This window comes from Lonchura striata, chromosome 3 (genome assembly GCF_046129695.1).
Source record: "Lonchura striata isolate bLonStr1 chromosome 3, bLonStr1.mat, whole genome shotgun sequence".
Lineage (NCBI taxonomy): Eukaryota > Metazoa > Chordata > Aves > Passeriformes > Estrildidae > Lonchura > Lonchura striata.
The window spans coordinates 112,267,467-112,279,956 of NC_134605.1; the positions used below are offsets into that span (position 1 = coordinate 112,267,467).

Sequence of the window (12,490 nt, forward strand, 5' to 3'; positions counted from 1 at the left end):
AAAATTCAATTTATTCCTTTCACTAAAATCCCAAATAATTCAATTTATTCCTTCCTTTAAAATCCCCAAAAATTCAATTTATTCCTTCCATTAAAATCTCCAAAAAATTAGTTTATTCCATTCATTAAAATCACAAAAAAAATACAAATATAAAAATAAACCCAGATTTTTTCACCATCAAAATGTTAAAATTTCCTAAATTTATGGAAAAATTGATGGGTGAAATCCCAAAATTTTAAATAATAACACATCCCTAAACTCAGGGAAAAAATACAGATTTTTTATCGTAAAAATGTTAAAATTCCCTGAATTTCTGAAAAAAAATCGGAATAAAATTCTGAAAAAAAAAATCTGAATAAAAAATCTGAAAAAAATCCTAATTTTCTATCAAAATGTTAAAATTCCCTAAAATTCTGAAAAAATTCTGAAAAAATCCCAATTGTCCATCAAAATGTTAAAATTCCCTAAAATTCTGAAAAAATCCCAATTTTCCTTTAAAATGTTAAGATTGCCTAAAATTCTGGAAAAAATTCTGAAAAAAAATCTGAATTAAAAAATCTAAAAAAAAAATCTGACTAAAAAAATCTAAAAAAAAAATCTGAATAAAAAAATCTAAAAAAAAAATTCTGAAAAAAATCCCGATTTTCCATTAAAATGTTAAAATTTCCTAAAATTCTGGAAAAAATTCTGAAAAAAACCCAATTTTCCTTTAAAATGTTAAAATTCCCTGAATTTCTGGAAAAAACTCTGAATAAAAAAAATTTGAACAAATTCTGAAAAAATCCCGATTTTCCATCAAAATGTTAAAATCTACTAAAGTTCTGAAAAAAATTCTGAATAAAATATCTGAAAAAAAATCTGAAAAAAAATCTGAAAAAAATTCCAATTTTCCTTTAAAATGTTAAAATTCCCTAAAATTCTGAAAAAATTCTGATAAAAAATCTGAATAAAAAAAGTCTGAAAAAAAATTTCCAATTTTCCTTTAAAATGTTAAAATTCCATAAAATTCTGAAAAAAATTCTGTAAAAAAATCCCAATTTTCCACATTTTCTGGGATTTTGATTCCAGCAAATCTCAGGCCTGAGATGGTTTTAAATTCATTAAAATGAATTAAAATTAAATTAAAATGAATTTAAATTAATATGAATTAAAATTTAAATAAAAATGAATTAAATTAAAATGATTGAACTTTAATTGAAATAAATTTAAACTAAATTGAAATGAAGGAAATTTAAAATTAAAATGGCTTAAAGTTATATTAAAATGAATTAAAATTAAAATAAAAATAAATTAAAATAAAAATAAATTAAAATTTAAATAAAAATTAATTAAAATAAAAATTAAAATGATTTAAAATTAAACTATAATTAAAATTTCAAAAAAATGTATTAAAATTAATTAAAATTAATTAAAATTTAGATTAAAATGAATTAAAATTAAAGTTATTTAAATTCAATTAAAATAAGTTTAAATTACATTCAAATGAATTTAAATTAAAATTAATTAAAACTAAAATGAACGAAAGTTAAATTAACATGAATTTAAATGAAAATTTATTTTAATTAAAATTAAAATAAAAATGATTTAACACTAAAATTAAAATGACTAAACTAAAACGAATTTAAATAAAAACAATTTTAAATTAAAATTACTTTAAATTAAATTATAAAGAATTAAAATTAAAATGAATTGAAATTAAATTATAATGACTTCAAATTAAAATGAATTTAAATTAAAGCAAATTAAAATTAAAATTAAAGCGAATTAAAATTAAATTATAATGAATTAAAATTAAAATGAATTGAAATTAAAATGAGTTTAAATTGAATTATGATGACTTCAAGTTAAAAGGAATTTAAATTAATGTGAATTAAAATTAAAATTAAAACAAATTAAAATTATAATGAATTATAATTAAAATTAAAATGAGTTAAAATTAAAATGAATTCAAATGAATTTAAATTTATTAAAATGAATTTATATATAAATTGTAATGACTTAAAATTAAAATAAATTTAAATTAAAGTCAATTAAAATTAAAATTAATGGGAATTAAAATTAAAGTGAGTTACAATTAAAGCAAATTAAATGTAAAACGAAATAAAATTAAAGCAAATTAAAATTAAAGTGAATTAAAATTAAATTATAATTAATTAAAATTAAAATGAAAATGCATTTAAATTGAATTATAATGATTAAAATTAAAATGAATTTAAATTGAATTATGACTTCAAATTAAAATTTATTTAAATTAATGTTAATTAAAATTAAAGCTAATTGAAATTAAAATTAAAGCGAATTAAAATTAAATTATAATGAATTAAAATTAAAATGAAAATGCATTTAAATTCAATTATAATGAATTAGAATTAAAATGAATTTAAATTTAATTATGACTTCAAATTAAAATGAATTTAAATTAATGCTAATTAAAATTAAAGCGAATTAAAATTAAAGTGAACTATAATTAAATTATAATGAATTAAAATTAAAATGAAAATGCATTTAAATTGAATTATAATGACTTCAAATTAAAATGAATTTAAATTGAATTATGACTTCAAATTAAAATTTATTTAAACTAATGCTAATTAAAATTAAAGCAAATTAAAATTAAAGCGAATTAAAATTAAAATTAAACCGAATTAAAATTAAATTATAATGAATTAAAATTAAAATGAAAATGCATTTAAATTGAATTATAATGAATTAGAATTAAAATGAATTTAAATTGAATTATGACTTCAAATTAAAATGAATTTAAATTAATGCGAATTAAAATTAAAGCGAATTAAAATTAAAGCGAATTAAAATTAAAGTGAATAAAATTAAAATTAAAGTGAATTAAAATTAAATTATAATGAATTAAAATTAAAATGAAAATGCATTTAAATTGAATTATAATGAATTAAAATTAAAATGAATTTAAATTAATGCGAATTAAAATTAAAGCGAATTAAAATTAAATTATAATGAATTGAAATTAAAATGAATTTAAATGAATTTAAATTGAATTACGACTTCATATCGAAGGGAATTTATATGAATGTGAATTAAATTTGAAATTAAAGCGAATTAAATTTAAAATTAAATTTAAATTAAAATTTAAAATTAATCGAATGTTAGGAATTCCGTGTTTGGCTGCAATTTGCATATCATTTGCATATTTCCCTCCTCAGGTACTGCCCGGGGGGGCCGGACTCGGATTTCGAATATTCCGCCCAGTCCTACACCGGCTACGAGGTAAAAAATCCCCATTTTCTGCTTTTTTACCCAAATTCACGTTTTTTTAAAGGAAAAAAATTGAATTTAATTTTAATTTTTTTAAATGACATGAATCCCCTTTGAAATGCTCAAAAATTCAATAAATTGCCTTTGATATTCAATGATAAATTGAATTTTTTTTCGATTTTCTCCCCGTTTTTGTGATTGGTTTTAAGCAAAAAAATTCAAATTTTAAAGAATTTTTTTTCTGTTTTAACTCAATTCTTGAAATCTTGAAAGGAAATGGGGAAAAAATTAAAAAATCCCAAATAAATTTTAAAAAAATGCTCAAAATTCTCCATTAAAAATAAAATTAATGGGTTTCCCTTGATGGAAAAAATGAGATTTTTAATTTTTAATGGTGATAATTCAATAAATAAATAAATAATACTTTTTGAATTCTAATAAGTCAATTAATAAACAATTATTTAAAAATTATAATAATTCAATATATAAGTAATAATTTTTACTTATAAAAATTCAATAAATAAAGAATAATTTTTAAATTATCATAATTAATGTTTTTAACGATAAAAATTCAATAAATAATTTTTTAAATTATTATAATTCAATAAATAATGATTTTTATTTATAATAATTCAAGAAATAAACAATAATTTTTAATTTATAATAATTCAATAAATAGTAATTTTTAATTAAAAAATTTCAATAAATAAGAATTTTTAATTATTACAATTCAAAATATAAATATTAATTTTAAAATTATAGTAATTCAATAAATAAATAATTGTAATGGTAATAATCCAATAAATAATGATTGTTAATCATAATAATTGAATAAATAAATAATAATTTTAATTTTAATTAATCAATAAATAATAATTTAAAAAATCTACTAATTGAATAAACAATTCATATTTTTATTTATAATAATTGAATAAATAATTAATATTTTCATTTATAATAAATGAATAATAAGTAATATTAAAGGAGAATAATTCAATAAATAAATAATAATTTTAAATTATAATAATTCAATAATTTAGTAATAGGTTTTATTTCTAATAATTCAATAAATATATAATATTTTTAATTATAATAATCCAATAAAGAAAGAATATTTTTTAATTAGAATAATTCAATAAATAGTAATTTTAATTACAATAGTTCGTTAAATAATTAATAATGTTTAATTATAACAATTCAATAAATAGATAATAATTTTTAAATTGTAATAATTTAACAAAGAAATAATAATTATTAATGATAGCAATTCAATAAATTATTAATATTTAATGATAATAATTCAATAAATAATAATTTTTAATGATAATAATCCAATAAATAAATAATTATTATTAATTCTAGTAATTCAGTAAATAAATAATAGTTTTAAAATTCTAATAATTCAATAAGTAATTAATAATTTTTAATTATAATAATTGGATAAATAAATGATAAATTTTTTAATTTCATTTAATTTTTTTAATTTTTAAAAGAGTTTGAGGTGCCAAATTCCTGTTCAAAATTTCAATTTTTAAAGCACAGGTTTGGAAGGTTTTAAAAATTAAACAAAAAAATCGATTTATTTTGTGGGTTTGAAATTCTCAGCGTAATAAAAATCGGATTTCGTTATTTTTGAGTCGAAAAAATGATAATAAATTGAATTTTTGGGTATTTTTTTAATTTTTATTTTGTGGGTTTAAAATTCTCAAGATGTTTAAAGTCAGATTTTGTTATTATTAAGTGGGGAAAAATGATAATAAATTGAATTTTTGGTTTATTTTTTTTTTAATTTTTATATTTTGGGTTTTGGGTCCATCAGGATTTTAAGTTCTCACCACGTTAAAAATCAGATTTTTTTATTTTTAACAGTAAAAATTGATAATAAATTCAATTTTTTGGTTTATTTTTGTTTTTAAATTTTTATTTTGTAGGTTTAAAATTCTCAGCGTGTTAAAAATCAGATTTTGTTAATTTTAAGTCGGGAAGAACAATAATAATTTGAATTTTTAGTTTATTTTTTTTTGCAATTTTTATATTTTGGGTTTTGGGTCCATCAGGATTTGAAATTCTCAGCGTGTTAAAAATTGGATTTTTGTTATTTTTAAGTGGGGAAAATGATAATAAATTGAATTTTTGGTTTATTTTTTTATATTTTTCTTTTGTGAGTTTGGGTCCATCAGGATTTGATATTTTCAGTGTATTAAAAATTTAAATTTTGTTATTTTTAACACTAAAAATCAATAATAAATTGAATTTTTGGTTTATTTTTTTTACACTTTTGATACTTTGTGCTTTGCTTCTATCAGGATTTGAAATTCTCAGCGTGCTAAAAATCAGATTTTGTTATTTTTAGTGGTAAAAATTGATAATAAATTGAATTTTTTTGTTTTTTTTTTAAATTTTTATACTTTGGGCTTTGCTTCTATCAGGATTTGAAATTCTCAGCGTGTTAAAAATCGAATTTTCTTATTTTTAAGTGGGGAAAAATCGATAATAAATTGAATTTTTGGTTTATTTTTTTTACACTTTTGCTACTTTGTGCTTTGGTTCTATCAGGATTTGAAATTCTCAGCGTGATAAAAATCAGATTTTTGTTATTTTTAACAGTAAAAATGGGTAATAAATTGAATTTTTGGTTTATTTTTTTATATTTTTCTTTTGTGAGTTTGGGTCCATCAGGATTTGGTATTCTCAGTGTATTAAAAATTTCAATTTTGTTATTTTTAAGTGGGGAAAAATCAATAATAAATTGAATTTTTGGTTTATTTTTTTTACACTTTTGCTACTTTGTGCTTTGCTTCTATCAGGATTTGAAATTCTCAGCGTGTTAAAAATCAGATTTTGTTATTTTTAACTGTAAAAATTGATAATAAATTGAATTTTTGGTTTATTTCTTAACATTTTTATTTTGTGAGTTTGTGTCCATCAGGATTTGGTATTCTCAGTGTATTAAAAATTTCAATTTTGTTATTTTTAAGTGGGAAAAAACGATAATAAATTGAATTTTTCATTTAATTTTTTACCATTTTTTATTTTGTGAGTTTGAAATTCTCAGCGTGTTAAAAATCAGATTTTGTTATTTTTAACAGTAAAAATGGATAATAAATTGAATTTTTGGTTTATTTTTTTTGCAATTTTTATATTTTGGGTTTTGGTTCTATCAGGATTTGAAATTCTCAGTGTATTAAAAATTTCAATTTTGTTATTTTTAAGTGAGGAAAATCGATAATAAATTGAATTTTTGGTTTATTTTTTTTACACTTTTGATATTTTGTGCTTTGCTTCTATCAGGATTTGAAATTCTCAGCGTGTTAAAAATCAGATTTTGTTATTTTTAACCATAAAACTGGGTAATAAATGGAATTTTTTGGTGTTTTTAGCCCACGTCCATGAGGGCGATCCGCGCTCGCTACGATCCCTTCCTGCAGACCCGGCAGCGCCTGGAGCAGGTACCTGCATTTCCTTCTTGGGAATGCCAAAAATCCCCAAAAATCCCCAAAAATCAAATTATTCCAATTATTCTGCCCATTCCCTGCGCTCCTGAGCCGCAAAAAATCCAATTTTTCCATCGCCCGATTTCCAACGTTCCCTTCAAATCGGAATTTTCCACGTTCGCCGCGGAATTCTGATTTTTATCGGGGGGAAAATGAATTTATTTGGGGTTTTTTTCTGAGTTTATATGGATTTTTTTAAAAAAAAAAAATTCGGATTTTTTTGTCTTCTTGAGGAGTTTTTTTTCTATGTAAATTAAATTAAATTCGGATTTTTTTTTTGGGTCTTTTTACAAAAATTAAATTAAATTCAGAAATTTTTTTTAGTCTTTCTACAAAAATTAAATTGAATTCAAATTTTTTTTTGTCTTTTGGAGGAGTTTTTTTTCTACGTAAATTAAATTAAATTCGGATTTTTTTTTGGGTCTTTTTACAAAAATTAAATTGAATTCAGATTCTTTTTTTGAGTCTTTTCTACAAAAATTAAATTAAATTCAGATTTTTTTTTTGAGTCTTTCTACAAAAATTAAATTGAATTCAAATTTTTTTTTTGTCTTTTTCAGGAGTTTTTTCCTACGCAAATTAAATTCAAAATTTTTTTTGAGTTTTTTTTGGGTTTTTTCTACATGAATTAAAGGAAATTCAATTTATTTTTGTCCTTTTTGAGGAATTGTTTCTATGTAGATTAAAAGAAATTAAAATAATATTAAAATTTTTTTTTTTTGCCTTTTTGAGGCGTTTTTTCCTACACAAATTAAATTAAAATCAAATTTTTTTTTTCATTTTTTGGGGTTTTTTCTACATGAATTAAAGGAAATTCAAATTTTTTTTGCCTTTTTGAGGAGTTTTTTCTATGTAGATTAAAAGAAATTAATTTTTTTTTTGCCTTTTTAACTTGATTTGGAATAATTCTGATTTTTTGGGAAAACTTTCCACTCTTACATAAAAAAAAAAAAATTAAACTTTTTTTTTAACAAAATTATGACCAAAAAAAAATTTCCTCCCTGAAAAGCCACGAAAAAAAATCAAAAATCACCTAAAAAAAATTTAAAATGATGTTGAAATTTTTGGGAATAACCCCAAAACGCTCCTAAAAAAAATTAAAAATAATGAATTTTGGGAATAACCCCAAAACACTCCTAAAAAAAATTAAAAATAATGGGGAATTTTTGGGAATAACCGCAAAACGCACCAAAAAAATTAAAAATAATGGGGAAATTTTGGGAATAACCTCAAAATGCACCTAAATAATTAAAAATAATGGTGAAATGTTGCAAACACACCTAAAAAAAATTAAAATAATGGGGAAATTTTGGGAATAACCCTAAAAAAAATTAAAAATAATGTTGAAATTTTTGGGAATAACCCCAAAACACACCTAAAAAATTCAAAATAATGGGGAATTTTGGGAATAACCCCAAAAACCACCCCAAAAAAATCAAAATAACGTTGAAATTTTTGGGAATAACCCCAAAATTCACCCAAAAAAAATCAAAATAACATTGAAATTTTTGTGACTAACCCCCAACATTCCTTTTTTTTCCCGTCCGTCCGTCCGTCCGTCCGTCCGTCCAGCTGCGGCAGCTGGGCCACAGCGTGGACAAGGTGGAGCTGGTGGTGATGGGCGGCACCTTCCTGGCGCTGCCCGAGCCCTACCGGGACTCCTTCATCCGCGGCCTGCTCGACGCGCTCAGCGGCCACCGCTCCACCAGCGCCCGCGACGCCCTCAGGTGGGACACGCGCTGTTCCGGTGTTCCCGGTGTTCCCGGTGTTCCCGGTGTTCCCATTGTTCCCGGTGTTCCCTACCGGGACTCCTTCATCCGCGGCCTGCTCGACGCGCTCAGCGGCCACCGCTCCCTGAGCGCCCGCGACGCCCTCAGGTGGGACACGCACCTCCCACGGATCCCATTCCCGGTGTTCCCGGTGTTCCCGGTGTTCCCGGTGTTCCCGGGATTCCCAGTGTTCCCTACCGGGACTCCTTCATCCGCGGCCTGCTCGACGCGCTCAGCGGCCACCGCTCCCTGAGCGCCCGCGACGCCCTCAGGTGCGACACGCGCTGTTCCCATTCCCGGTGTTCCCGGGGTTCCCGGTGTTCCCATTGTTCCCGGGGTTCCCTACCGGGATCCTGTTTCCATTATTCCCAGTATTCCCGTTCCCAGTGTTCCCGGATCCCGGGGATCCCGGTCATCCCGGTGTTCCCGTTCATCCCGGTGTTCCCGTTCATCCCACTGTTCCCGCTCATCCCGGTGTTCCCGTTCCCACTGTTCCCGTTCATCCCGGTGTTCCCACTCATCCCGGTGTTCCCGTTCCCACTGTTCCCGTTCATCCTGGTGTTCCCGTTCATCCCGCTGTTCCCATTCCTGCTGTTCCCGATCCTCCCAGTGTTCCCGTTCCCACTGTTCCCATTCATCCCGCTGTTCCCGTTCCCACTGTTCCCGTTCATCCCGCTGTTCCCGTTCCCACTGTTCCCGTTCATCCCGCTGTTCCCATTCCTGCTGATCCCGTTCATCCCGCTGTTCCCGTTTCCATTATTCCCAGTATTCCCATTCCTGCTGTTCCCGTTCATCCCGCTGTTCCCATTCCTGCTGTTCCCGTTCATCCCACTGTTCCCGTTTCCATTATTCCCAGTATTCCCATTCCTGCTGTTCCCGTTCATCCCAGTGTTCCCATTCCCGCTGTTCCCGTTATTCCTGTTCCCGCTGCTCCCGGTATTCCCATTCCCACTGTTCCCGGTGTTCCCGTTCCCGCTGTTCCCGTTATTCCCATTCCCGCTGTTCCCATTGTTCCCGTTATTCCCGTTTCTGTTTCCATTCCCCATTCCCATTCCCGTTCCCATTCCCATTCCTGTTCCATTCCCGTTATTCCCGTTCCATTCCCGTTATTCCCGTTATTTCCGTTCCCGTTCCCATTCCCGTTCCATTCCCGTTCCCATTCCCGTTATTCCCGTTATTCCCATTATTCCCAGTATTTCCATTCCCATTCCTGTTCCATTCCCGTTATTCCCGTTCCATTCCCGTTCTTCCCATTATTTCCGTTCCCGTTCCCATTCCCGTTATTCCCGTTATTCCCATTCCAGTTATTCCCGTTATTCCCATTCCCGTTATTCCCGTTATTTCCGTTCCCGTTCCCATTCCCGTTCCATTCCCGTTCCCATTCCCGTTATTCCCGTTATTCCCATTATTCCCAGTATTTCCATTCCCATTCCTGTTCCATTCCCGTTATTCCCGTTCCATTCCCGTTCTTCCCATTATTTCCGTTCCCGTTCCCATTCCCGTTCCATTCCCGTTCCCATTCCCGTTATTCCCGTTATTCCCATTCCAGTTATTCCCGTTATTCCCGTTCCCATTATTCCCGTTATTCCCGTTCCCTCCGGCTGACCCGGAAAATCCCGAATTTTGGCGAATTTTGGCGAATTTTGGCGAATTCTGGCAGATTTTGGCAAATTTTGGCAGATTTTGGCAAATTTTGGCGGATTTTGGCGAATTTTGGTGAATTTTGGCGAATTTTGGCGTATTTTGGTGGATTTTGGCTGATTTTGGGTTGCTCGCTGGGGTTTGAGTCGCGCGCCGGAAAAGCGGGAAAAGGGAAATTTGGGATTTTTCCGGTGGTTTTGGCGTTCCGGGTTTATTTATTCTTGATTTATTTCTTTATTCGTTTATTCTTGATTCTTTTATTTATATTTTCTTTATTTCTTTCTTCTTTATTATTATTGCAGAAAAACCCCAAAAAAGTGAAATTTGACATTTTGGGGTCGTTGGGGGCGCGAGAACCTTTGGGGGGTTTGGGGTCGGCGCCGGCCTTGGGGGGCTTGGGAAATTTGGGACAAAAAATGGGATTTTAGGGCTGGAACGGCCAAAAAATGGGATTTTAGGGCTGGAATACCCCAAAAAATGGGATTTTAGGGCTGGAATGGCCCAAAAATGGGATTTTAGGGCTGGAATACCCAAAAAATGGGATTTTAGGGCTGGAATACCCAAAAAATGGGATTTTAGGGGTGGAATACCCAAAAAATGGGATTTTAGGGGTGGAATGGCCAAAAAATGGGATTTTAGAGCTGGAATGGCCCAAAAAATGGGATTTTAGGGCTGGAACGGCCAAAAAATGGGATTTTAGGGCTGGAATGGTGAAAAAAATGGGATTTTAGAGCTGGAATGGCCAAAAAAATGGGATTTTAGGGCTGGAATACCCAAAAAATGGGATTTTAGAGCTGGAATGGCAAAAAAAATGGGATTTTAGGGGTGGAATAGCCCAAAAAATGGGATTTTAGGATGGAATGGCCAAAAAATGGGATTTTAGGGCTGGAATGGCCAAAAAAATGGGATTTTAGGGGTGGAATGGCCCAAAAAATGGGATTTTAGGGGTGGAATGGCCCAAAAAATGGGATTTTAGGGGTGGAATAGCCCAAAAATGGGATTTTAGGGCTGGAATGGCCCAAAAAATAGGATTTTAGGGCTGGAATGGCCAAAAAATGGGATTTTAGAGCTGGAATGGCCAAAAAATGGGATTTTAGGGCTGGAATGGTGAAAAAAATGGGATTTTAGGGCTGGAATGGCCAAAAAAATGGGATTTTAGGGCTGGAATACCCAAAAAAATGGGATTTTAGGGCTGGAATGGCCCAAAAAATGGGATTTTAGGGCTGGAATGGCCAAAAAAATGGGATTTTAGGGCTGGAATACCCAAAAAATGGGATTTTAGAGCTGGAATGGCCCAAAAAATGGGATTTTAGGGCTGGAACGGCCAAAAAATGGGATTTTAGGGCTGGAATGGCCAAAAAATGGGATTTTAGATCTGGAATGACAAAAAAAATGGGATTTTAGGATGGAATGGCCAAAAAATGGGATTTTAGGGCTGGAATGGCCCAAAAAATGGGATTTTAGATCTGGAATACCCAAAAAAATGGGATTTTAGGGGTGGAATGGTCCAAAAAATGGGATTTTAGGGCTGGAATGGCCAAAAAATGGGATTTTAGGGCTGGAATACCCAAAAAATGGGATTTTTGGAACCATAATCTCCAGTAAAAGTGATTTAATAATCATCATTTCCATCAGGAATTATTTTAGAACCATAATCTGCAACAAAAGTTATTTTAGTTCCATAATCCCCAATAAAAGTGATTTTATAATTATAACTTCCAGCAGAATTGATTTTATAATTATAATCCCCAATAAAAGTGATTTTATAATTATCATTTCTAGCAGAAGTGATTTTATAATTATAATCCCCAATAAAAGGGATTTTATAATTATCATTTCTAGCAGAAGTGATTTTATAATTATAATCCCCAATAAAAGGGATTTTACGATTATAATTTCAAGTAAAAGGGAATTTCCATCCAATCCTTTGTATCTCCCTTTTTCCTCTGGAGGGCACCAAACCCTTTCCTTCTTTATTTTTAATTTTATTTTTATTTTTATTTTTATTTTTATTTTTATTTTTATTTTATTCTTATTGGTATTTTTATTTTTATTTTTATTCTTGTTTTTATTTTGATTTTGATTTTTATTTTTCTCTTTATTCTTGTTTCTATTTTTATTTTTATTTTTATTTTTATTTTTATTTTTATTTTTCTCTTTATTCTTGTTTTTATTTTTATTTTTAATTTTAATTTTATTTTTATTTTTATTCTTGTTTTTATTTTTATTCTTGTTTTTATTTTTATTTTTCTCTTCATTCTTGTTTTTATTTTTATTTTTATTTTTATTTTTCTCTTTATTTTTATTTTTCTCTTTATTCTTGTTTCTATTTTTATTTTTATTTTTATTTTTATT

General features: G+C 28.0%; 1 protein-coding gene across 1 annotated transcript in view; it reads left to right on the top strand.

The window, feature by feature from the left end:
• The window catches only part of LOC110484570 (elongator complex protein 3-like), a 30,336-nt gene extending 21,589 nt beyond the window's left edge, over positions 1-8,747 (top strand). The window contains exons 5-7 of the mRNA XM_077781774.1: positions 3,180-3,243; positions 6,612-6,680; positions 8,298-8,747. Coding sequence (XP_077637900.1) covers positions 3,180-3,243; positions 6,612-6,680; positions 8,298-8,747 — 583 coding nt within the window. The remainder of the gene's footprint in view (positions 1-3,179; positions 3,244-6,611; positions 6,681-8,297) is intronic.
• Positions 8,748-12,490: the final 3,743 nt, after the last annotated feature.